The 27,349-nt window shown below is 42.5% G+C and overlaps 1 protein-coding gene across 1 annotated transcript; it reads left to right on the top strand.

Moving 5' to 3' along the window:
• The first annotated feature begins 514 nt into the window (after window positions 1–514).
• Nr1d2 (nuclear receptor subfamily 1 group D member 2) lies at window positions 515–26,961 on the top strand. Its single transcript, XM_021203219.2, has 8 exons — window positions 515–810; window positions 9,621–9,887; window positions 11,686–11,774; window positions 14,938–15,082; window positions 16,228–16,844; window positions 19,541–19,726; window positions 22,888–23,098; window positions 24,131–26,961. The coding sequence occupies exons 1-8, from the start codon at window positions 795–797 to the stop codon at window positions 24,325–24,327; spliced, it is 1,728 nt and encodes a 575-aa protein (XP_021058878.1). The 5' UTR covers window positions 515–794; the 3' UTR covers window positions 24,328–26,961.
• The last annotated feature ends 388 nt before the right edge of the window (window positions 26,962–27,349 follow it).

Genomic DNA, 27,349 nt, shown 5'->3' with positions numbered 1-27,349 from the left:
TCCGGAAGCTAGATGTTGAGAGCACTGGGCAGGAAACGCCAGCCAAGCTCAGAGTCCTGGAAAGCTTGGCGGTAGTAACCGTGTGGGACCAGGGAGGTGACCAGATTGGCTTTTGCTAGGGAGGAGCGAGGAGGGAGGGGTGGGAGCAAACAAGCTCTAGCATCTGGAGATCTGCAGGGAAGAGACGAGCGGCTGCGAGAGAGGCTGGGAAGGAGGGAGGGGGTGAGGTGAAGTGGGCGGGGCCAGAGCCGGGAGGAAGGCCGGGCCGGGCCTGTCAGAGGGGCGAGGCTTGAACCGTAACATCGGGAGGGGGCGGGGCCGACGGGCCAAACCCAGGGAGGGGCGTATCCAAACAGAGGGGGCGGAGCCAGGCGAAGGGAAAGTCCAGAGCCAGAGTGTAAGGAATGGAGGAAAATGGAGAGGGCGTGTCTAGGGAGGAGGTCCATGGATTGGAAGGAGAGGTCAGGACCGCTCGCTGGGGGCGGAGCCTGCATAGAGGAAGTGGGCGGAGCCAAGGGTAGGAGCGGGAGAGTCGAGGAGAGGAGGAGCGGGCGGAGCCACTGCACCGCCGGCGGCGGCGGAGGAGGGGGGTGTGCGCGGATCACATGGTCCAGGAGCCCTCCCGGTCAGCTGCCGTGCCCGCTGCCGAGCACTGCCACAGGAAGCCGCTGCGCCGCGCTTGTGCCGTGCGGCCCGCAGGAGCCGCCCGCACCGGGTGCTCGTGATGTGGGCCCGCGAGCGCCACCGCCTGCAGCCCCGGGCGGCGCGGTGAGGGCCGCACCCCGTGCAGCGCCATGGAGCTGAGCGCAGGTAAGAGTAGGAGGGAGGCTCGGGGGGGGGCAGGGTCGCGTGTCTGTGCGTCCATCTCGCGTGGGGTTGCTGGGATCAGCACTCGGGCTCCCCGCGCGCCGGACGCCCCCCTCACATGGCCCTGCCGCACGGGCCACGTGCACGGTGTGTTTACGTTCGGCGGCGCGGGCGCTGGTTGGCTGAGCGGGCGAGTGACGCGGCATTACATAATGCGCGCTGGGTGGTGGCGGGCGGAGACACGTGAGGCCGCCGGGCGACCCACATTACCCGGGGCCGGAGGGACACGTGGGGGCGGTGCCGCCGGGGAGCCCAGAGTCCGCGCGAGGCCCCGCCCCCGGGGCCTCCGCCGTGACGTGGCCTCGGTCCCGGGTCTCCCGCTGTTGCCCACTGCGGGGCCCGCTGCGCATGCGCACCCGCGGCGAGTTAGGCGCCGGTCCCGCCGCAGTGCGCGCTGCAGCCCGCGCGTCCCCGGGTAACCCCGGCAGGGCTGACCTTGCTAGACCGGGAGTGCGTAGTTCGTTCTCGCTCAGCGGCCTGCGGGAGTCGCGCAGCACCCTCCGGATGGACGGCGTGTACAGAGCAATCCGCTTCCAGGGGGACTTACCCCAGAAGTCCTTTCAAGCATGGAGGGGAGGGGCTTTTCTGCACGCAGCTCGCTGTGATCTGAGGACTGGTGATCTAGGATTTCAGAACCTTACATAAAACTTTTATTTACGTTAAAAACGTTTTAGCTTCGCGCTCAAGAGTTTGGGGCAGATGGCGGCAGAAAGTAGCAGGCCTGGGTTACTGTGTGAGATCCTCACTCAAAATGCCCAAAGAACAAAATAACCCCTTTTGTTTTGAGGACTGACTTTGAACCCCCAAAAGACATGGCCATATAATACCACCTTCCTCGAATCGCTTTAGTCGACCGCAGTGATGACCCTTATACCTGAAGCAAATGAAGTTTTCATTTTGAATTTTTTGAGTTCTTTGCACTTTTAAAAATAATCACAGTTTTAACATGTTTTATGAATTTTTAGACCAGTGGTCAAATTAGTTTCATGACTATTTTGATTACCTATAGTTCTTCTTAGTAATTACTGCATATAAAATATTCAGTCACATGGAGGTGAACCTTTTTTTCCACTCGAAATTTAGAGGTTGGTAGATTGAATCTGTTCCAACCCTGCCCATCACATGGATTCTTCAAGCTTTGTAACTTCATAATGTAGTTGGGTCAGCTGGGTTAGGTTTCTCTCATTTGACCCTTTGGAGGACATGATTATTAATGTTAGTCCTGATTTTTGGAGCTACAAAATGTGAACGTTTTCTTGGGTGGCTGTTGACTGCTTCTTTCCCCTGCCCATTTTCAGTTCTTACTTGGTCCTTGCTTTGTGTTTTTCTAATCCTGTTTAACCCCTGTTGCCCTCTGGGATGTAGAAGTGAGTAGACTGTTGTGGAAGTGGCTTGGCATTTTCCATGGTTTAGGTTGGGTTCTTTGCTTTGGATCTTGTTGCAAATTAATTCTCCCCCTTCCCCCACGCATGCATACACACACACCACACACACACATACATACATACCACACTTTCTCTTTGGAATACTGTATACTCATAGTTACCATGGAGGCAGCTAGAAACTTTTTTATGGGAAGTATTTGAAGTTAGATTTCATCCATCATTCAGAAATTGCCTGATCTGAAACACATAAATTTGCAGTTTAGTCTTGAGTTTCCTCTTGTTCATATGACAATGAATTTAGGCCTGTCATCTGATATGTTACAGTTTCTGCCACCTACCTTTCGGATGAAGCTGATAGCATTCCGTTTACCTTCCTTTGGAGTGTTGTAAACATTATCTTACTGCCAAATTCAGCAGTATCAGTTGACACTTTGAACCAGAGGTCATTCATCATACTGCCTTATGATTCATGGCATGCAGTCTTTCCTTGTTTGTCTCACAGATGAGAAATTGACTCTGCAATTTATTTATTTATTTATTTTTGGTTTTTCGAGACAGGGTTTCTGTGTATAGCCCTGGCTGTCCTGGAACTCNCTCTGTAGACCAGGCTGGCCTCAAACTAAGAAATCTGCCTGCCTCTGCCTCCCAAGACTGGGATTAAAGGCATGAGCCACCACCCTGCATTTTTATCACAGGACTGTGATTGTGTATACTAAATTCTCCAGAGTATTATAAAAGAGAGCTCATTGCAGCCATTTCACAATCACAGCTTTGGCTCACATTTTAAAAATTAGGAAAATGTTCCTGTACCGTGTATTCTTAGGTTTTAGTTTGATGGCAGAACGTTAAAGGGATATACAAGCAGAGAGTGCTTTTTTTTGTTTGTTTGTTTGTTTGTTTGTTTGTTTTTTCCGAGACAGGGTTTCTCTGTATAGCCCTGGCTGTCCTGGAACTCACTCTGTAGACCAGGCTGGCCTTGAACTCAGAAATCCGCCTGTCTCTGCCTCCTGAGAGCTGAGATTAAAGGCATGGACCACCACGCCTGACTGTTTTTTGTTTTGTTTTTTTTTTTTAAAGATTTATTTATTTATTATATGTAAGTATAGCTGTCTTCAGACACTCCAGAAGAGGGAGTCAAATCTTGTTACAGATAGTGTGAGTCATCATGTGGTTGCTGGGATTTGAACTCAGGACCTTCGGAAGAGCAGTCAGGGCTCTTAGCCGCCAAGCCATCTCTCCAGCTGGAGACTGCTGTTTGGAGAGAAGCTGCAGAACAGTGGCACTGGTCATGGGTGGAGTAGAAAATGTTTGAGCAATTAGTGGGGTGAGTGGGCTCAGAAGATAGTTTGGAAATAACATCTGTAGAGAAAAGCCCTGGACCTGTATTGAAGAACGAAAGACAGAAAAAGACTGGGCAGAGGAGAGGGTAGTGTCCTTTTCTGTACTCTGATAACTTGCTCCTAGCATAAAGATGACAGAGTAGTGATCACAATGTCTTGTTAGTAATTTCCCTGTGTCAGGCCATATTTCCCTCATGTTAATTCATGAACAAAGGTACTGTTGTCATCACCCTAAAAATGAAGGGCTAGATACATTGAAGTCAAGTAACTTACGCAGTAAGACGTTGGATCTACAGAGGCTGCTTCCCTGCTGTGTTGTAAGGAATGTTAGCAGTTCTCAACCTGTGGGTTTTGTTGAACGACCCTTTTGCAAAGGTCGCATATCAGATATCCTGCATATTAGATTTACATTATAATTCATAACAATAGCAAAATTACAGTTACGTAGTAGCAACAAATAATGTTATGGTTGGGATCACCACAACATGAGGAACTCTATTATAGGGTCACAGCATTAGGAAGGTTGTGAACTACTGGCTTAGGGCATCTTGATAGTATAGGAATCTGTCCTGGTGATGTTGAAGACAATGTGCAGATCCACTTAATAACTAAATAGGCTTGTGGCTGAGAAAAGGGTCAGGTGCCCGTGTCAGAGTCTCTGATGTCCGCATTCTGCTGGTTCTCTCTCTTAACACTGTTGTTAGTGAAGCTGGCTTACTTTCCACACCTAGATTAGTTCTTGACGTCTCTCCTCTAGTGTTTTACTTACAAAACAAAATACTGCTAGTTTAACATATTAAGACCTCCTTTTTGTAATCTTACTTAAAAATGTAATCTCTCACAGGATATATCATTTAGCAGTGGATGTGTTCTTTGCCCCTCTTGACCTCTGCCCTGTTCACTGCTCATGTGTGACCCTCAGCCTTCTGCCCCCTGCTCACAGTTCTCCACTTCTTTCAAGCTTTTTAGGAAGGAGACCAAACTGCTCCAGAGCCCCAGATCCACAGCCACACCTCTGAGGAGGAATTACTAATAAATTAGGCATGAAACTGGAAAGTATAGTTGTGACTTGGTAGTAAGCCTCCTTCCCAGGAAGGTGAATAATCCCAGAAGAGAAGAAAGCAGAACCCACCCTGCAGTAGGGCATTGACTCCTGGTTTACATGAAGTTGAGTCCTGGGTAAGCCCTGACTGGTAACCTGGCCCAGCTCCACTCCCCTTCCAGCTAAAAATAGAGAGAACTGTTGCCTGAGTTAATTTTAGCTCAAGGCTCTAAGAAGTGCATTCTGCTTGTTTCTGGAAGTGTTGGGATTTGCTGGATCAGGGATTTTACATTTCTTGCTTTGTCATCAGAGACTGTGTGCACAAAAAATAATAACTTCTTTTATGTATACATTTGTTTCAGTCTTGCAATTACTGGCAGATATTCCTGTTTTATGGGTGATGACTCAGGGTTGGTGAGATGGAAAGAAACTTGCTTGTTCAGGTCTTCTCAGTAAGAGTCATCTTGTGTATTGACTCACTCATTGGATGGCTTGGTGACTTTTGTATCTGGTTCTGCTGCTTACTAGAGTTCTGCCTTACTCAGTGTTTTTCAGCTCCAGCTTCCTCATTTGCAAATGGGCTAAAGGAAGTTGGAAGGCTGAAATGTGATCTAGAGATTGAGTAATTTTATGGTTGGCTTTAGGACTGCCTGAGGACTTAAGACTTTCACTCTCCTTTCTTCGCAAGAGGAGTTGCTGAGTAAGCTTTACCTTCTAGGAAGTTTACTTTTAACTTTCACTTTGCTAACCACCCCATAGGTATCTAGAGGAGAAGAGGACAAGAAAATCAATACTGAAGGTCTTACCAGTAGAAGCAGCTGCTTCTGGATGTGTCTCAGTGGCTTCAAGGTGTTGAGTACAAGCACTTAAACCTCCTGAAGCCTGGGTAGATAAGAGCTGGAATGGCACTGTTTTATTTTGGAGACTTTGTAAGGAAGTCTTAGGACTCACCATAACCCAAGCAGTGAGTTTGGCTAGTTCTAAGTCATTTGGGTTAGCTCTGTGTCCTATAGACACAGGGGTGTGAGATACTCCACTGGGAAAATATTTTTCTTGGTTGTAAACCTAGTAGCAGTTTGTTAACCCTTGAATTTATGATGTGCACTTCAGATCTCTTAAACTTTCTAAAGACAGCTGATCTAGTGATTTTTCTCAGGACAGAATAGGCCTCAAGGTTCTCATTGTTCACATGGCATTTCAGATAATTGGGCAGTTGTGTTTAGTAGATTGCAACTTTTGTAACTGGCCAATTAATGCTCTCGCCCCTCCCCCTTCTTTTTTTGTTTTAGTTTTGAGGCAGACTTGTCATGTGTAACTCAGGATCCCTCCTTGCCTTACCTCTTGAGTACTGGGATTTAGGGACATGCCCTACCATGCTCAACTCTCCAGTGTGTGTTTGAATTTTCTGATTGTAGTCATTTTTAAATTTCTGTATACAAAGAGCCTGTGAAAGTGCCCATTGTTGAGGCTACTTTTTCCTGTTCGGGCAGAGACTGGGAAGCATGTGTTACAAAAAGACGACAGGGTAGTTTAGTGATGAAAAGAAACTCAAAGTTGGAAAGCTTTTCTTCTTATGATACATACCTGGGTGCTTAAAAAATGTTTGTTTGTATGGTGTTTTGGCTGCACCGTGGGCTGGAGGAAGCCAGAAGAGGGTGTCCGACTCTGTTAGAATCTTTGTCAGTGCTGGGAATCAATCAAGTCTCAATCCTCTTAGCAGCCAATGTTCTTAACTGCTCTGCCATCTCTCTGGGCCTTAAAAAAAGTTAAGATCATGGGAGTGTGAGTGCTCACAGAAGCCAGAAGAGGACTTAGATTCCTCTGGAGTTGGAGTTAAGGAGTTGGAATCTGCTGATGTGGTTCCTGGGAACTGGACTCCTGTCTTCTACAAGAACAGTATATGCTCTTGACCACTTAGCATTTTTTTTCAGTTTCTAACTGATGCCACTGCTTTTAAAGTCAGGAATAGAGAGAGCCACTTTGGCCACTGCCTTCCAAATCAAGAGGTTGCAGTGCTCACTTGATCTTCTACATGTTTTTGATGCAGTAGAGCTGGGGTGGGCTTGAGAATGTGTATTACTAGCAAGTTCCCAGCCAGCTGCTGATGCCACTGGTCCAGAATGATTGGCTAGGGACCCACATTACAAGAAAAACACAAGTTGTGGGGTGCTAGTTGCCCTTTGGGCAGATGAGAGGAACACACCAAATAGCATGTGGGTAGTGGGCTTGACTGGGAAGAGCAGATTTACACCTACAGCCTTAATAGATGTCAGACATGGGTTTAAGGGATGGCATGGTGATGGAATTGCCTACATTAATTGTGTGCATATATGCATTTGCAATATATAATGTATGTAATTTGTTTGTTTGAGAGAGGTTCTCAAGAAGCTTATCTGGCTTCAATTGGATATGTGTCTGAGGATGACCTTGAACTATTCATCTTGTCTTAACTTTTCAAGTATTGGGAATACAGGCATGTGCCATTATGCCTAGCCTAGTAAATTATTACTTTTGTTTTTAAAAGTAGAGGCTGGAGAGATGGCTCAGTAGTTAAGAGCACATCCTGTTGTACTTAGAGGACCAGATTTTGTTCCCAGCACCCACATTGGGCTGTTCATAACTGCCAGTGACTCCAGCTGATCTATGCCTTCTTCTGGACTCTGTGGGCACTCACAGATACTTGACATATATTCATGAACACAAACTCAGGCACATAAATAAAAAAAAAAATCTTGTGAAATGTGTGTAATTTTATATACTGAGAAGTTCCCTAGCCAAGGAGACGCTGTTTCCTTCCCCTAAGAGTTGTGGTTGTGCCTTACTCCTCAAGAGGTTTCCAACCTGGATGTGAGTGATTGGTGCTTGAATACACATCCAGTAACTGATTTCAACAATAGACCAAAGTGGTTGCAATTCTAATGCCTTTTTTTTTTTTCTTGTCTGTAAATGAAAATATCTGGATTTAGAAGGGTTGTTTGAATCTCAACTTCTTGCTGTGTGTGTGTGTTTTTTATTATATTATTACAACTACTATTGTGTATGTATGTGTATGTTTCTGTATGTGTTAGCATGTGCACATATATGTGGAGTACACATGTATGTGGAGGCTCGAGGCTGATGTTCGGTGTATCCCTTGATTGCTGTCTACCTTAAATCGTTAAGGTAGGTGGGTCTTCTTACTGTGGGCTATTCTGACTCCAGAGATTTTACTGTCTCTTCTCATGCACAGTGATTGCAGGCAGGCTACCATGCTGTCCACCTAGCATTGGTTTTAAGATGTGTGTGTGTGTGCACACTTGCACACTTACAGTATTCATAGGTCCCTGTGGAGCCCAGAAGAGAGTGTTGGATTTCCTGGAACTGGAGTTAAAGGTGATTGTGAGCAGTCTGATATTAGTGTTGGAGACTGAATTCAGGTCCTCAGCAAGAGGGCGGAAATTGCTCTTAATGACTAAGCATCTCTCTAGCTTTTTCTACCTGTCTTCTTATCTGGGTTCTAGGGATCTGAACTCTGGTCCTCACATGTGGCACAAGCCTGTGCCTGTGCAGCCGCCTTCTACCTCTTACTTATATTTTTAAACACAAATCCCATCTTTACAAAAATTGGGTCAAAGAGCTATTATCTTTAGGACATTTTTCCCCTTTATTATTAGTATTGGGGGTTGAACCCAGGTCTCATCCATTCTAGTGCACTATCACTGAGCCATATCTTTATCTCCTACAATTTTTATTTTCAAGTTAATGTTCCCGTTGCACTTGAAATTCTCCAGCTCCTTATGTTCCCCATCATCTAGACTGTGGTCTGGAGCCCCCTGGCTTCCCGCTTATATTTTACAGTGCTTGGAATCTGTTAGTCAATGTGTACTTCACAAAGGCAGAAATAGATGTTAAAAGTATGCGGTGGGGGTAGGCTTCATCCCTATAAAATGTGCTGGGAATTGCAGCAATTCTGTTGCTTGTGGCTAGTGGAAAAATTGGTGGATGCAGGCAGATGGTAGGTGCATATAATGCTGGAGAAAGGTGACCATTGTCTTTTGTGTCTGCTGTACATTGAGGAACCAGTGAGTATTTGATGATGGGGGCAGAAGCACAGCGGACCTTGGCAGAGGTGAGAACAATAACTTATTTGGTCTGGGAAATAAGAATTACTTATTTGGGAAATTATATGTTTGGCCTTGATGTTAGTCTTGTAGCATTTTATCTCTTTAAGGGAAGAAGTTTAAAATTATACTCTAACAACGATTTTAAACACTATTTCTCATCCTGAGAAGATTACAGCTTTGCAGAGGCCAGGCCAGTTTGCATAGGGGTTGTGGAGGTTACTTCAGTTAACTTACTGTTGTGTTTTGGGCCTACTGAGAGGTCCTCTGGTAGATATGGTTATCGTCTACCTTAATGTTGTTCTTGTACAGTTGTATGTCTTCTGCCACTCTTTAACGTGGCCTGTAACTATGTTAGGAGGACATAGTGTTTCTGCACAGAGATGAGGGTACAAGTGCTGGGATGGGTGGGTCCTAGAAGGAAGTGGGCTCTGGATTCACTGGAGAGTCCTGTCTTCAGGGAGTGTCAGAGCGGCAAGATTGGGAGACGTTGTCTGCTGTTCCCCATTATCCTGTGTTTCAGCTCAGTGCCAGGGAAGCCATCTCTGGAATATTGGGGAGGTTGAGGACCAGTGCAGGTTTTGTGTGTGTAGTTTGTTTGTGTGAGCCAGGAAGTGAGAAAATGAAAAGCCTTAGGTCTGTGTGTGCTTATAACAGACAAGTTACTGAAGGTTTTCTCATTGTCAAATCAGTGGGATATGCTATAACTTTGAACTTTGTAGAGGGAGTAATATGACACATAAAGAATCTTTTGGTGTAAACAAAAGTAGTCTTAATCACTTTTTTCCAAAATTAGTGATATTTCTAACAATTCAGCAAAGTAGTATATTTATCTGAGTAAATCAGATACATGCATCATTTTGTATCTACTTGCACTATTTTCTAGGAGGTGTGATTGCCTACATCAGTTCCTCTAGCTCTGCCTCCAGCCCTGCCTCTTGTCACAGCGAGGGTTCTGAGAACAGTTTCCAGTCCTCGTCCTCGTCTGTTCCATCTTCTCCAAATAGCTCTAACTGTGATGCCAATGGCAATCCCAAGAACACTGATATCTCTAGCATCAATGGTGTTCTGAAGAGTGACCGCACAGATTGTCCTGTGAAAACAGGCAAACCCAGTGCTCCTGGCATGACTAAGAGTCACAGTGGAATGACAAGTAAGTCCATTAGTATTTTATATTGTTGTCACTAATGCAGATGGCCTTTATGTCCCAGGCTTGTTACTTGGTGTCACTACTATATTCTCCCGCTGGTAACCATGGTCCATGATGAGGCAAAATATCAGTGATGGCTTTTAGAAGTTTCTGTCAAGGGCTGGCTGTTATGTGGTCCTATGTGGCTGTCTTAGGGTTTTACTGCTGTGAGCAGACACCATGACCAAGGCAAGTCTTTTATAAAGGACAACATTTAATTGGGGCTGGCTTATAGGCTCAGGTTCAGTTCAGTATCATCAAGGTGGGAACATGGCAGCACACAGGTAGGTATGGTGCAGGAGGAGCTGAGAGTTCTACATCTTCATCTGAAGGCTGCTAGCAGAGTACTGGCTTCCAGGCAGCTTTGACTAGGGTATTAAAGCCCACACCCACAGTGACAACACCTATTACAACAAGGCCACACCTCGTAATAGTGTTTCTCTCTGGCCCAAGCATATTCAAACCATCACAGTGACCCAACTGTGTTTTGTCTTCCCTTTACCACACACTTAGAGAGGGCCCTGTCTATTGGACTCCTAGTACCGAGCCTAGTCTCTATGATAGTGTTTGCAGGCTGTGGGAAGGGTTTACTTTCATGAAGCAGGAGTTGGAAACATTTGGGATTAGGAAACCCAAGCAGGATGGCACTGATCAGTGAAGCAGCTTCTCTGAGCTTACCTGGTGGAACAGTTTAGTAGGACAAATAGAGAAGGCATGGATCTTGCCCATCTTTTGTTGATTTGAAGCAGCACAGCTCAAAACCTTTGCACTATTTTTCTTTATGATGCTGGGGATTGAGCCTCATGTTCACTATGAAAGCACTCTTTACTAATTATACCTCCAGCCTTCTTTACATTTTCTTTCTCCTCCTCCTCCTCCTCCTCCTCCTCCTCCTCCTCCTCCTCCTCCCCTTCTTTTTAAAGATTTATTTATTTATTTTATGTATATGAGTACACTGTAGCTGTCTTGAGATGCACCAGAAGAGGGCATCAGATCCTATTACAGATGGTTGTGAGCTACCATGTAGTTGCTGGGAATTGAACTCAGGACCTCTGGAAGAACAGTCAGTGTTCTTAACTGCTGAGTCATCTCTCCAGTCCCCTACATTTTCTTTTTCTTTTCTTTTCTTTTTCTTTTTCTTTTCTTTTCTTTTCTTTTCTTTTCTTTTCTTTCTTTCTTTCTTTCTTTTTTTTTTTGAAAAGATTTATTTACTTACTTGCTTTTTAAATTTATGTGTATGTGGGTGAGCCTGGAAGAATATATGTGCACCATGTGTGTAGGTGTTCTTGGAGACCTGACTAGGTGAGACTGAGTTCCATGCTGTTGTTAACTATCACATGGGTGCTGGGAACTAAACTCTGCTGTTCTGAAAATATTCTTAATCATTGTGCCATCTCTTTAGCCATCACCATTCCTGCATTTTGTTGATTTCTCTGCTTGAATTCTTAATTTTTTATCTAGAATATTTTTTTTAAGTTCTTGTTGCATGTCTGGTATCAAGTAACTACAGATTTATAAAAATTTGCTTAAAATTGTCAAAAAATGAAAAGGCCAGCTCAGCAGTTTGGTGCACTTACCTGGTGTGGGTCTCTGCTGGGGTGGGGGGTGGGGGAGAAAGGAAGAGATTATTTTCTTCTGTGCTACAGATATGTAAGTGCATTGTTTTAAAGTACTTGCAAATTGAATGAGATAAAATATTCAATCGGAAAAAGCACTTGAGTGATTCTTCCAGCTTTTTATTTTCTGTCTCTTTCTGCCCTAGAATTTAGTGGCATGGTTCTACTGTGTAAAGTGTGTGGGGATGTGGCATCAGGATTCCACTATGGAGTTCATGCTTGTGAAGGCTGTAAGGTAAAAAGCTTTTATTTCTTACTACTAATCTAACTCTGGGAGTAAAGAAAGTGGGCTAGGTTAGTGAGTGTCCACAGCTTATTTAGAAGGGGGTGGGGAGCAGGAATCAGCTGTTTCTCTTTAGCTTTAAGAGTCTAATCAGAATAATTTTTTTGTCTCAGGTTAGTCACTCAGGGTATGGAGCAGTCAGTTCTGTCTGGTTCATTCACTCTCCTTTCAGGTACAGATCTTGATGGTCAGGAAACAGGTGTGAACCAGACAGATAGGGCAGTGCACTGCCTTGTTGGAGGACTTCCTTTTTTTCCTTTTGAGACAGAGTCTGAGGTAGTCTAGGGCTGGCCCAGAACTTGCTGTGTATGACAGTGGAGGATGACCTAGTACTTGCAGAAGATGACCTAGTATTTGTTATCCTGCTTCCTGCCAAGGGCTGGGATTACAGGCATAGGCACTGTGCATATAAAACAAGATTTGAGTTAAGTTTTTGTCTGTTTGCACAAGCTGATCATACCACAGGTGGAGAAATTTGAAAGTTAATTTGCTTCAGCAGTTTGGAGACTAGGGGCTGCATCTTGGGAGGCCTTTCTGTTGGAGGGTGGAAAGCATTGAATAGAAACATCATGCTCATCATGTGTAAGAATGTGAACATGAGTGTATATAGAAATGAGCTCAGCCCACATTTTTTGTTTTGTTTTAGGCAGGGTTTCTCTGTGTAGCCATGGTACTATGTAGCTATGTAGAGCAACCTCAGACTCACAGAGATCTACCTGCCTCTTCTGGGATTAAAGGCATGCACCATCATGCCTGACTCCTAATGTATTATTCATAACAAATTCATTTTCATATTAACATTAGCCAACTCAAGAAAGCAGATCACCTATGACACATGCAGCACTGTGTATCGGATGTTAGTTTCTAGAACAAGATCCTTGGGGGAACATAGACCACATCAGCTCTTATCCTGTTAGGTACTGCGGACTGGGAATAGCTGCTACGTATTTTATTTAAATGTAGTGTGCTGAGAAATAATGCTTGAGGCAGGAGGATTGTTGATGCTAAGATAGCCTGAGCTACTTAGCAAGATCTTATCTCAAACACAAAACAAACAAAAATAACAGCAACAAACAGTAGAATGCAAATGAGTCAGATCATTAACTAGAACACACAGGAAAGAGTTACTTTCTAGTGATTGCAACCAGAATCTTAGGTAAGCTCTTTGAGGTGGCCCTGCCTCCTCACCTACACCCAGCAATCTCTCTTAAATCTGACACAACTCTTTCTCCTGTAACCAAAAAGTTAACAAGACGAACATGTGTTCTTGTTGTTTTCTCACTGTAGGCTAGAGTAGGGACCCAGTTTGGCAGGATGTGGCAGGGAGAATAAGATAAGAGAGAATAAGTCTCCTGGGACACATCGGAGTGAGTTGAGTCTGGGAGTTTTTAGTGACTAGTAAGTATCTTTTTTTCTGTAGACATAGCTCTATCTATTGTCTTAGAGAATTGTGTATATATATTTAAAGAAAATGTAAAGTATTTTAAAGCTAAATTCATGCTCAGTTTACAGTTAGAAAATAAAACAATTTGAATGAAATATATTATATATTCTCTTTAAAAGAGTATCTTACTTTTTAATGTGCATTTAATGTTTTGCCTGGATGTATGTCTATGCAGCACTTGAGTTCCTAGTGCCCATGGAATCTAGAAGAGGGCGTCACATCTACTACAACAAAGCTACAAATGGTTGTAAGCTGCCATGTGGGTGCTGGAGAGCAGCTGGTGCTTTCAACCACTCTCCCATCCCTGTATTGATAAATACAAATAATTGATCAATAGCTTGATGGTATTTGTTTGAGACAGGGTCTTTTGAAGTAGCCCAGGCTGGCTTAGACTCAAAATCTGCCTTAGCTTTCCAAGTTACTGTGATTACGGATGTGTGTCACCAAATCATGCTAAATGCATACTTTTGGGGTAGTGCTGTGCTGGGAATGAGACCCAAGGTCTAACAAGGTTAGGCAAATACTTTACCCTGATCCACCTCATAGATTCTAGTATCCTCTTTTTACTTGTTTTGTTTTGCTTGTTTGTTTATTTTTGGGACAGGGTTTCTTTGGGTAGTGCTGGCTGTCCTGGAACTCGCTCTATAGCCCAGGCTGGCAGAACTCACAGAGATTCACTTGCCTCTGTCTCCAGAGTGCTGGGATTCAAGGCATATGCTACTACCACCAAGTCCTCAGTACCTTCTTAAAAATGCATTTTTCTTAGCTCTTGCATAATTTAAACCAAGTATATAGTATCACAACAGTAAAATGTAAAAGTGTTATATCTGGTCAATATTTAATTAAGATGTATCATGTGTAATCAGTTATAATATTAAGGGGATATGCAGTTTGAAGTGAATTTTTAGTTATTTTTCTTGAGTTTTCTGTTTTTCCTAGAAATATTGAGCTAGGGGTAGATGAAGACCTGGCATAGAGCATATGCTAATGATTTATAAAGTCAAGATAGTTGTTTATAGTCATCAGTCTGGGAAGCCTCTTTTCCTGGATCATTACCTGGATGTAGGCATGTGCTATAACTTGTGCTGCTTACATGTGGCAAGGATGTCTGGTATGTGTGTCTAGGTTTAGTTGGTGACAGCAGAGAATGTTCCAGAAATGACTGAGCTCAGCTATTGTAACATAAGGTTCTAGTGAGAGAATCCAGCTATCAAACTGTCAGCTTTTATGTCTCAAAAGTTTTGAAAGCTGAATATGGTGGCACATGCTTGTTATTCCAGCACTTGGGAGGTAGGGGTATGAGGATCACTAGGTAAAGGCTACCCTGGGCTAATTGAGATCCATTCCCTCCCCCCCCCCCCCCCCAAGAAGAAAAAAACAAGTTTTGAAACTTGCTTTCAAGATTGAGCTTGTGGTTGCTGCTGAGGTATAGCAGCAGGAGTGCTTATAAAAAAGGTACTTTGGGCCAGCACAAAGAATCTTCCACAGGAAGAGGAATTTTGTTTGTTAAGTGTTGTATCTACTGATAGATACCAGTAAAGAGCCAGTTAACTTTTTTGTCAAGATTTTTTTTCTTTGACATAGGTCTAGCTCCATAGAGGTTGATATGGGAATAGTTCTTGTGAGGACTTCATGTTTTTACATGGATAGGTAAATCTTCCTTTATTTTAGGGTTTCTTTCGGAGGAGCATTCAGCAAAATATCCAGTATAAGAAGTGCCTGAAGAATGAGAACTGTTCCATCATGAGGATGAACAGGAACCGGTGCCAGCAGTGCCGCTTTAAGAAGTGTCTGTCTGTGGGGATGTCACGAGATGGTACGTGCCCAGTGCAGAGTGTTGACAAAGTGTGAGGTTGGTCATTGAGCTGTCAGCAGTTACCAGGGCCTCTTTGGTTGGTAAGTACAGATTCAGAAAGCACTTGCAACCTCCTGTGGATTTAAACTCACTATGGTGGAATAAGTACTATCATCTCAGAGGCAGCTATTGGCATGGTTGCCTTTTATGTAGCTTCATGTAAATTGACTCAGATTTTTCCTAAATGATTTTTTTTTTTCCAAGACAGGGTTTCTCTCTGTAGCCCTGTCTGTACTGCAGCTAACTTTGTAGACTAGGCTGGCCTCCAATTTAGAGATCCACCTGCCTCTGCCTTCTGGGATTAAAAAAAAATATGCCACCATTCACAGCTTTTCCTAAATGATTTTAAGTTTTCTCTTTCTGGGGATGAAGGGCAGGATTTATTTGGCATAGAAGGATGGCTTAGCGATTAAAAGCACACACTGCTCTTGCAGAGAATTCAGATTCAGTTCTCAGTATTTACAGGTGACTCACAAGTGCCTGTAATTCCATACTAGGGGACCCTGATGCTTTCTTCTCCATCTATGCATCTGTGGCACAATATGTGATGTGAGATATATACATACAAACACACACACAAATACATACATATATACACATATGCATATACACATTCAGGCAAAACATTGATGTACATAAAAATGATATACATATATTTATTATGCACTATATTATCACCTTGGGTCAGGTACTTTTACCTACTGAGCTGTCTTCTCAGCTGTCTTAGTCTTTTTAAAAAAATTTTTTTTTGAGGTAGGGTCTCACTGTATAGTCCTGGTTGGCCTGGAACTCACAGAGATTGTCCAGAGTGCTGTGTGGTTGCCTGGCTTTAGTAAGGGGCTGGAATGCTTTATATTACAGTTCTTATATTTTTGTTTAGGAAAAAACTCAACATGTTTTTCTTATCCTTGTTTTGGAAAATTTTCTCTTCTTTCCCATTTCCTTTACTGAGTCAACACCCAAGTTTAGAAAAACTTAGGCTGAGACATATAGATATTCTTGACTTGTATGGCAAGAGCCAAGGGTTTCAGAGCTAGTTTTGTGTCATTGTGTTATACAAGCAGAGCTTATTAGAATATAGACGCTAACTAGCTTTCTCTTCATAGCTGTTCGATTTGGCCGGATTCCTAAGCGTGAAAAACAGAGAATGCTAATTGAAATGCAAAGTGCAATGAAGACCATGATGAACACCCAGTTCAGTGGCCACCTGCAGAATGACACCTTAGCAGAGCAGCATGACCAGTCAGCACTACCAGCTCAGGAACAGCTGCGGCCCAAGCCCCAGCTGGAGCAAGAAAACATCAAAAACACTCCTGATTTTGCAAAGGAGGAAGTGATTGGCATGGTGACCAGAGCCCACAAGGATACCTTTCTGTATAATCAGGAACATCGAGAAAACTCATCTGAGAGCACACCACCTCAGAGAGGAGAACGGATCCCCAGGAACATGGAGCAGTATAATTTAAATCAAGACCATCGTGGCAGTGGGCTTCACAACCACTTCCCCTGTAGTGAGAGGCAGCAACATCTCAGTGGACAGTACAAAGGGAGGAACATAATGCATTACCCAAATGGCCATGCTGTTTGTATTGCAAATGGACACTGTATGAACTTCTCCAGTGCTTATACTCAAAGAGTCTGTGATAGAATTCCAGTAGGTGGATGTTCTCAGACTGAGAACAGGAATAGTTACCTGTGCAACACTGGAGGGAGGATGCATCTGGTACAGTGAAATCGATTCTTTGCTCGCCTTGTATCAAGGAAAGCTTGGAAGGTTTTCTTTTGGGGGGCATGCTGAGTTGGGAGGTGGGTCAGAAAGCCCAAGAGATTTCTAGAAGCCTCTTTGTGTAGTATTTTTAGTGAAATGTTAATAAGCAGTGCATGAGGATTAACTATAACAGTAGGTATGAGCTGGTGCTTTAATGGCTACTGTGGGGTTAGGATATGTATAAAATATGATTGGCACAGAATTGATCCTATAATTCCTGGAAATGTCTTTGGAAATTTAGGTGTTCTGATCAGTTAGTACTTCATTAACACTGGAATCTTTCTCAAAAGAGTTGATCTTTCAGGTTCTTTGATTTCTTTGGAGAGAGGTTTTGTTGCTTTTGTGGGGACAGTCTTGGGATGTTGCCCAGGCTGACTTTGAGCTCCTGGGTTCAAGCGATCTTGTGGATCATTGGGACTTCAGGGTGCATCACTGCCAAAGAGAGAGGTTTTACAAGCCATAATGATATAGAAAGAGCTTTGGAGATAGATATTTTATGGTTGGAGAACTAAGATATATATATCTTAATTTTTTTTTTGAATTTTGAATTTTTTAATTTTTTTTCCAAGATAGGGTTTCTTTGTATAGCTCTCACTGTCCTGGAACTCAATCTAGATCAGGCTGGCCTTGAACTCAGAGATTTGCCTGCCTCTGCCTCCTGAGTCCTGGGAAGAAATTTAATAGCCTGATTTTTAAGGTTTTATCCTGAGATCAGTTAATATTCATGTCATTCAAATTCATTTCATCAAATTCAACATTCTACACAAAAATACAGTATTTATGGTCAGCCAAAATTTCATCAGAACAACGGTACTCCATATGTCATTCCCAGTTTAAACCATGAGGTCTTTTGGTGTAGTGCTTGCTCTCAGCTGCCAGGTAATTATCTTTGTTTTTTTAAATCCTAAAAATAGTTGATTCTATTACAGTCTCTACGTTCAGCTTTCCTTTTTTGACTTTTGCCAGTGTCTGAGGTCTGAGGGTGGTCTAGAAGATGCCTTAAACTTGGTGGCCTCCTGGTACTTCAGGTGCTAAGGTTCTTCCTCTAGGCTTTGTAGATGCTGGTTTCATAGCCATCTCCAGGCTTAGGAATCCTCTCATTCCTTGATTCCTATGTGTTTAATGGAAATTTAAAGGCTATTTTTAGTAATAGACCATGCTTCATACCTTTTTAGTGGTCCTGCAGCTTCTTTGGCTTCCTCAGCTCACGTTTAGAAGGTATACCTCATATCCATAGTCAGTTTCCTGGCTGCACAGCTGGAGGTCACTGGTCTCAGCATTGTTAAGGAGATAAAGGACCAGTGATCCCCCCCCCAATAATTTATTTATTTTCATTCACTTTATATCCTGATCACAGCTCTACTTCTTTTTCTCCTCCCAGCTCTGCCCTTACAAATTCCTCCTTCTATCACACTCTCCCTTTTCATAGAAGGGGAAGCCCACCCTGGGACATCTAGTTCCAGCAGTGACCCTCTTAAATTGAGGTGCCTTACACTTTTGGAACTTGCAGTGTTTTTGTTTACTGAGAATAAATAAGCCCTGAAATGGGAAGTAAATAGAGATTTGTGGCCTCAGTCTGTTTGGATAAGGCACTGAGTCTTTCAGAGGATCATGTACTCAACTAAGAAAAGGTAGTTATGGACTAAGGTGCGGCTTTTGTAGTGGAGCTCTTGTTTAGCTTGTGCCAAAACACTCTGGATTTCATCTACTAGCAGAGAAAAGACAAAGATTATATTTGATTATAATTTCTGTAATTGAGAAATAAATCTGTTTTCAGAAGTCAAGACCCTGCACATGAGTGTAAGGTGGCAGCTGTTGCCCATTCAAGAGGGTTTTCAAGTTCTTGTTTATGCAGTGTTTTCCTAGGTTACCTCCTACAGTAGGTCCATAGCTGTTTAAATTAGGTTGTCATGAGGCTTTTAAAAGCACATTTGAGACAGGTTCTCATGTACTCATGCCTGGCTTGGTACAGAGATCTTTCTGTCTATGCTTCCCTAGTACTGGGATTAAAGCTTTATTTTACAAGGTCATTTAAGTGTATAGGATATGTGTTTCTATTTTATTTTTAATTTTATTATTGTTGCTTTTTGTTTTGAGATAGGGTCTTACTACATAGTAAGTCTGTTGGTCCTAAACTAACTGTGAGTACCAGTTGGTCTTGAACTCAGAGATCCTCATGCCTTTCCCTCCCTTGTACTGAGATTAAACTCATGTGCCACCACATCTAGCTATTTTAATTTTAATTACATGCATGTGTGAGTGTGAGTATGTGCACATGTGTGAAGGTGCTGAAGGAGGCCCCTGAAACTGCAGTTAATAGGCCTATGATGAGTATGCTGGGAACTGAACTGCAAGAGCTAAGCCATCTCTACGTTTGAATATGTGATTTGTAAAGCATCCATTTTAAAGTATTTACCCACCTTTCATTGGTTAGAACTCAGATATTTTCTTATGTACATTGAAGATGTGTAACTGTATTTACTGTGGTGAGAATTCCTGTTTTGAGGTAAGATGCACTCACAGAAAGTGATGGAAGGCCTTGCTTGAGTTAGGAATTATTTCATGTTGTGGTTTCTCATAATTGAGGTGACACTTTGGAATTCTTTGCCACCCTTCACAATTTAAGAGTTTTTCTATTTCTTGTAAATTAGGTGTGTCCTATGAGCAAGTCTCCATATGTTGACCCTCAGAAGTCTGGACATGAAATCTGGGAAGAATTTTCAATGAGTTTTACCCCAGCAGTAAAAGAGGTGGTAGAATTTGCGAAGAGGATTCCTGGCTTCCGAGATCTGTCTCAGCACGATCAAGTCAACCTGTTAAAAGCTGGGACTTTTGAGGTGAGTTTTATTTATCCTGACTGTTGATGCAAAGCCATGTACTTAATTCTTTTTTCTTTTCTAAATAAATGTTGATGGTTAAGAGTCTCAAACTAAGAAAACAGTAACTATCACAGGATTCCAAGAAGGGAGGGACAGGTACATTGAGCTACTTGCGACTTGGAGTGTTCAATTCTGTGACCTCAGCATGTTGGTTAACAGGTTATGCTGGTAGTTTCAGGTGTAGATGTATTGGTTTTTGCTTAGTGTTAGATACCCAAAAGCTGAGTCTAGTGTTTACTATATTGGATACAGAATAAATAAGGAAAGTGGGTTGGGTGTGGCATGGTGGTGCATGCCTTTAGGCCTAGCTTTTAGGAGGTAGAGGCAGGAGTCAGGGCTACACAGTGAAACCCTGTGTCTCCAAAACAAGCAAAAGTAAGTACCCCCAAAACCCAAGAAAGGAGACTGGCAAATGGTTTTTACTTTTACTAAATATAGAATATTTAACGACTCAGTAGACATCTCTGTGCTGCCTTTTCTCAGAATCCTTGGCAGCTTGTCCTCAGTCACTGCTTTTAAGATAAGGTCTTCAGTAGTCCAGATTGCCTCACTTCCATCTCTTAAGTTCCCTCCCAGTTGATGAGTTTGGGGTGTGCCACTGTGTCATCCTTCTGTCACTGCTTTTTTGCTCTTTTCATCCCAGCTTCTCTTGCAGAGATTCTTTGTGCCTGTGCTTGGACGCCATGGCTGCCCCTTGTATAGGTGGGCTGGCCAACTGCTGACTCCCAGTGGTGACTTAGAGGTCACTTACACGGAGCTCTGAAATTTGAGGGAACAGTAAGAGGTGAACATATTGTGGGCCAGACCTTTAAACTCTGAGCGGTTTGAGAAGGAATCAAACGAGTTAGGCTCTTTCCCCCTGATGAGTCCTAAGATTTAAACTATCAGGTACTCTTGGTGTTAAGTGCTGGCCTTCATAGAATGTGCCTGGCTGGAGCAACCTCTAGTCTTTGCTCATTCTCCTAGGTCTCATTTCTTCTTTCCTTACCCAGTTTTCACATGTGCCACAGAAGACTTTTCCTCAGCCTCTGCTGCCTGGACTATCTAAACTAGAACAGAGAAGTACTATTTTAATAATAAACCATCCCTGGAAAAGTTGAGCAACAGCTGGGGCTTTCAGTTTAAAGGAATACAATGAAACTTAGCTTTTCAAGTCTGAGGGTTCAAGTCAGTGGCTGATGCAGTCCACTAGTTTTGGGAGAGGTAATTCTTGCCCAGAGGTGACTGGTATGTTATGTCTAAGATGTTCTTTCCACCCTGTAATTGTGCTTCAAAGGAATTCGAACCATTGTCAGAGGAGATTCACTTCCTTTTGGGTTGTCTGGGCAGGCCACTTTTGTTTGAGGCATTGTAGAATACCGTGTTGCCCAGTGCAGTTTCAGATGTAAGAGAGGCATCCAGACAGCGTTGATGTCACAGATAGAGTATGGATGCATGCTGCAGTCCTGTGATACGATCAGTCAAAACTGATGTGGCCTGAGCAGCAGTCTTGTGTTGTGATGTGATAGAATCTTTGATGTGGCCTGAGCAACAGTCTGGGTTGTGATGGCTGAAATAGAACTTGTCTTACACCATAGACACCTAAAACATGCTTTAGACCCCAGACAATTTCATGAATGTCTTTGGCTAGACCCATTTTTTCCACCAATAATAACTTTTTAATTCTTTTTATATCCCCATCACAGCACACTGCCTTCTTCCCAGTCCCTCCCTAACAAATCAGTCTCCCCATTGCCCCGAAGGGGAATCCCCCTTGCATATCACTCCTCCCCCTGCTACCCCTGGACAACTAGTTCCAGCAGGACTAGGTACACATCCTCTCCTAATGGGCCTACCCAGGCAGTTCAGGTAGGTGGAAGGGAATCCAGTGGCAGGGAACAGAGACCAAGACAATCCCCTACTCCACTTGTTAGGGGACTCACATGAAGACCAAGCTGCACATTTGCTACAAATGTGTAGGGGGGTCTAGGTTCAGCTCCTGCATGCTCCCTTGATTGATGGCCCAGGCTTTGTGAGGCCCCATGGTCCCAGGTGAATTAACTCTGTGGGTCTCTCTGTGGTGTCCTTGACCCCTCTGACTTGCTCTGTTCTTTTTCTTACCCTTCACAAGACTCCCGGAACTTTGCCTTATGTTTGACTGTGGGTCTCTGCGTTTGTCTTAACTCTGCTGCTGGATGAAGCCTCTCAGGAGACAGTTATGCTAGGTTCCTCTCTGTAAGCATAGCAAAGTATCATGAATAGTGTCGGGTTTGCTCTTTTACATGGGATGGGTCTCAAGTTGGGTTAGTCATTAACTAGTCAAGTTAACTATTCCTTCAGTTTCTTCTCCATTTTTATCCCTATACATTTTATATGGAAGATAAATTTGGGGTTGAAGGTTTTATGGGTAGATTGATGTCCCCTTCCCTCCTTTGGAACGTCCTGCCTGGCTACAGAGGTGGTTATTTCAGTCTTTGTATTCCCCTCTGGTAGGAGTCTCAGCTAGGGTCACCCCGATAGATTCCCTATACCTCCCCCTCTCATCCAGGCATCCAGCTAGTCACCAAAGATGCCCCCCCCACACTGATTTCCATTCTTATTCCCAGCCCTCTCCCTCCTCTTGTCTCCCCACACCCTGATTGTCATCCCTGTTCCCCCCCTTAACCCCTCTCCCCCTCCATCCACCTCTAATGACTATTTAGTTTCCCCTTCTGAGTGATTCTCCCTTGGGCCTTACTTGTTACTTTGCTTCTTTGGGTCTGTAGATTGTAGCATCGTTATCTTGCACTTATGGCTAATGTACACTTATAAGTGAATACATACCATACATATCTTTCTGTAGGCCACATTTTTAAACTCAGTGACATTATTGCTCACTTTAATTTTATACTTTTGCTTCTGAATCTTTGTTTATAGGATTTAAGAGTTGTTAACATCTTGCCATTGCTAACTGGGCTGCTGTTTGATGTTGGGATATTTATTGCTTTCATGGAGAATTTACCTTATAGTGTTCTAGATCTAAGTTCAATTTCCTTTTCTATAAAATTTCTTTTATATATAGGATGTTTAACTGACTTCAATAGTTACATCTTAGTTTTCTCAATGAACTTTTCAAATAAATTGAATTTTCTGCCTTTCAGGTTTTAATGGTACGATTTGCTTCATTATTTGATGCAAAGGAAAGGACTGTCACCTTTCTAAGTGGTAAGAAGTACAGTGTGGATGACCTGCACTCAATGGGAGCTGGGGATCTGCTCAGCTCTATGTTTGAGTTCAGTGAGAAGCTGAATGCCCTCCAGCTCAGTGATGAGGAAATGAGCTTGTTTACAGCAGTTGTTCTAGTATCTGCAGGTAAGCAAGCAGGCTGCTGCAAAATCTTTTCATGCTGATGGACAATTTCATCCTTCTCTTCTTCAGATTCCACATTCTGTTAGAGAAAAGGGTTGCCCATGTGAGCCTAGTATGAGGTTACTTGCTCTTTGGATGAGTGACCAGGGTATTTCAGTCCATACATGGTGTTTCCTCATGAGTCACAGTGATGGTCCCAGTTTCTTGTATTTAGGTTGTAGCATCTCGAGGTATCTCATTCAGATAGAAGCCATTATGGTGCAGATTTCTCCCCTCAATGGGAAAATTTTATTCATTAGATGGAAGTCAGTCTAGCTCTTTGAAGAGGAGGGGACACAAGGTATGAATACTATGATAGGGAATCTACTGTGCATGGGAGTGGAAATGTAGTTTGTATGTGGTAAAGATAACATTTCTGCACTACATTATTTTATCTTGCCAATTAGAAGCAGTTGAAGTTAGCATCAAATTTAAAGAAATAAGAAACTCTGGATTGGAAAGATGGCTCAGCAGTTAAGAATAATGGCTGATTTTCCAGAGAACTAGGGTTTGATTCCTAGCACCAGTTCCAGAGAATCCCACTTGGTATCAGGCATCCAAATGGTGCATGGACATATTTAAGTTAAACACTCAAACATGTTGGAAGAAAAGAAACCCCAGGCTAGCTTCTGCCTGCTTCTGCCTCCCAAGATCAAAGGCATGTTCTCCATGCCTAGCTGAGAATTTTTTCCCCCCCAAACCAGGGTTTTTCTTTGTAGCCTTGGCAGTCATGGAACTTGCTCTGTAGACCAGGCTGGCCTCAAGAAATCCACCTGCCCCTACCTCCTGAGGGCTGGGATTAAAGGCATGCACGACCATCCCTGGCTTGTTTGTTGTTGTGTTATTGATGTTACTTTAGCTGAGTTTTTTTTTTTTTTTTTTTTTACAGCTTGTATATATTGCTCTGTTTCAAATTTGGTAGTGGTCAGTGAGTAAGTAATCATTTATTGCTAATATGTCTTCCCTTCATATTTCTCTCTTCTCTACTTTCATTAGATCGATCTGGAATTGAAAATGTCAACTCAGTGGAGGCTTTGCAGGAAACACTCATCCGTGCACTAAGGACCTTAATAATGAAAAACCATCCAAATGAGGCCTCCATTTTTACAAAATTACTTCTAAAGTTGCCAGATCTTCGATCTTTAAACAACATGCACTCTGAGGAACTCTTGGCCTTTAAAGTTCATCCTTAAGGCCTTTGAACATGAACTGATGCTAATGTACATTTTATGCTGAGATGTTTATTTATATGTGTATACTATATCGTGGAAATAGAAAAGAACTTAGCGCCAGGTCCTGGGCTGTCTCTGTAGTCAGTCACCAGTAGCTGTTGGGATGAGAACTTGTTGTCTTGTTAGACATTGGCCCACCCTCCCCTGTAGACCAATCAGCTGTGTTGCACTTAGACTGGAGAAATTACACTGAATTATAATCACACTGAATGTTAGACTTTTTCATCTGCCAAAGCCAAAAAACCATTTGATCTCCCCACGGTATAAATCTAGCACACATTGCAGATATAGAAGGACTTAGACATTAACCCTTTGTGCTGGGAATTATGTTGTACCACAAGACTGAAATGTGGTAAGGAAGACTGAGAGCCAAGAGGTCTTTATATGCTTGGATTTTGTTCTGCCACTGTCAAAGTACGTGATGGTGGCAGTCCCTGGATTTTGGAAAATGATAATTGATAGTGTCCTCAATGTTCTGCCTCAAATACTGAAAAATATCCATAAAGCGTCTTTACCTCTTGGGAGATAGGCACTATGTAAATAAGGTGAAGTTTTTATTATAATTGCTCATAATAGTATTCTTGTCTTATTTCTAAGCATTTCTGGGAAACTTTGACAGTCCACACCAATTTATTCAGGGTTCCTGCTCAAGTAGGGTACCCTACTGATAAACACATATTCCAGGTTTATGAACACCTCAAATAGTATGTGTATATAGTGTGTATGTGAATATATATATATATATAAAATCTTACTTCACAATATTTTAAACTGTGAAGAACTTTATCATACAATAAACTTAAACAAGAGGTGTCAAGGACCCAAATTAGGTGCATTTTACCTGTTGCTGCTGATGTATAACCATTGCTTTACAATGTTTAGATGGTAGAATACTGAAGTTAATGCTCTTATTTTTGTTTAAGCAACATTTAATGTAAAAGTGTGAAGAGCAGTCAAATCTGGATTTCAGAAAAAAACATGTATTTTAGGATGCATCTTTGATACAATCTGCAGTTGAAGGTAATAGATGTTTCAGTGTTTCAGCTTTCTACCTTGTGCTATTAGTAGAGGTGGTATTGCTACCTCTTAACCTGCTGCAGGTGGATGGCAGATTTGGATTCTGTATGGAGGATGTTTTGTTTAGGAAAACTTTGTGACCTGTTGGCATGTTTGTGCCAAGTCTACTTTTCTTTCTTTCCCTAAATAATACTACAGGGATTTTGTCAATTTAGATTTAATATAATTTGAAAATCCTTTTAGTAAGTGACCTACCTACAGGCTTAGAGATCATGGTAGGAAAGATAGCCAAAGTTAAAGATTCATGAACAACACCCCTGTGCTCCCCAAAGTAGCAATTCATTGTATTTTGGGGGTAAAATTACTTTCTGTGTGATGCTAGATTATGTGAAATTGTAACAACATTAAGAACCTGCTTTACTACTTAAAGCCTGTTACTTTTATGACATTTAAGCAGAATGCCTTATTTTGTAGTTTTAGCTTGTTGCTACAGGATTCGAACTTCTGTGGTACAGTTAGGAGAGCTTGAGAAAGATAAACTCCTGTTGTCAAAGAGGAAAATGATGGTGTGTCTGTCATACAGTAGGGACCATAACTGCTGCTTACGTTCAGTGGGTATGGCTTTCATGGGATATACAGCTAGGTTTTGTGAATTCTTTACATGATAGCATTATTCTTTTATATTTTTTTCTAGGATAAAAAAATGCATAGTTTTCTTCTATGAGGGATAGAGAGCTTTTTTGAAGTAATACTATGTTGATTCTTTATTTTTGCCTTTTACATAAGTGTCTTTACAACATGTATCTTTAGAGCAGTTAAGTCTTTGGAAATATGTAACCAGAACTGTTAGTATTGCTTGTGATGCTTTAGTTAGGGATAGTATATATGTGTACACACCTAAATACAAGCATGTAGATTTGCATTTTGTCTCGTAAAATTTTATTTCAATAAATTCTTCCTGAAGTAATGGGAAACAAAGCCCATAGTTCATATGCCACATGTAGTATTTCTGTATTTGAAAGTAGCCCAAAGATGAGCATTCTAATTCTAAAATGAAACCAGCAGCCTCATTCAAGCACATTCTTTGGTTGAGTCATGGTCTAACAGTTAATAAATGACATCAGCCAGATAGAGAATTTCTGAGTCAGTAGGGTACTGTTGATAATTAACAATGTACTGTATGAATTAAGTGACATGTTAACCCTGACTTTTATGTTTCAAGGTTAAAATATGGGCATTATCTCATCAGACTTATGGGCATTATGTTAACAAGATGAACCATTTTTTTTTCCTGTGCTTTTAGTACGTGATCAGAGAGGATTCCAGCTTCTAGAGAGTGAACACTGAGGGAAAGGAGAGACATCTTGGGATAAAGTTTGTTCTCTTGGTAATGGTTAATTGCAGATAAAAATTGAAGAGTATTTCAGTAGATTAGATATAGATTTCATATCTACATTGTAAGAAATTACCATTGTGATTGGGTCAGACTTGATGTGTTATGTAAACATTGCAAAGCAAAGCTGTGAGAGGAGCTCAGATAGATGTATCTTTTTGCAATATAAAGTTTGCTGAATATATAAGAGTTTATTGTTCTCTGTTCCCCTAGTAGACTGAATCCCTCAGTGTTGCCCCTAACACTGCAACAGGACACCGCAACTTCAGCCTTCCTTCCCCACTGCCCACACTTCCTATGGATTCCACAGAACATTCCCTTCTGGCCTCCCCTGAGTTGTCACTGTGTCCCAGCCCTCAGCTCGGGTGGACACCCCCTACTCAACCACAGGCCATACCTGCTAAAAGATCAGGTACTCTGCTCTTAGACCTTCTCTGCTCTCCCTGTTTCCCTAGCAAACCCAGTCCCTCAGGCTCATCCCAACTACAGCCTCCCTTCTCTGTGGATCGCAAAGAACATCCCCTTCTGACAGTAACAGCCAGGACAAAATATTTCCACCAGAGTCCAGCTATC

This window comes from Mus pahari, chromosome 8 (genome assembly GCF_900095145.1).
Source record: "Mus pahari chromosome 8, PAHARI_EIJ_v1.1, whole genome shotgun sequence".
NCBI lineage: Eukaryota > Metazoa > Chordata > Mammalia > Rodentia > Muridae > Mus > Mus pahari.
This window is presented reverse-complemented; position numbering and strand designations above follow the sequence as displayed.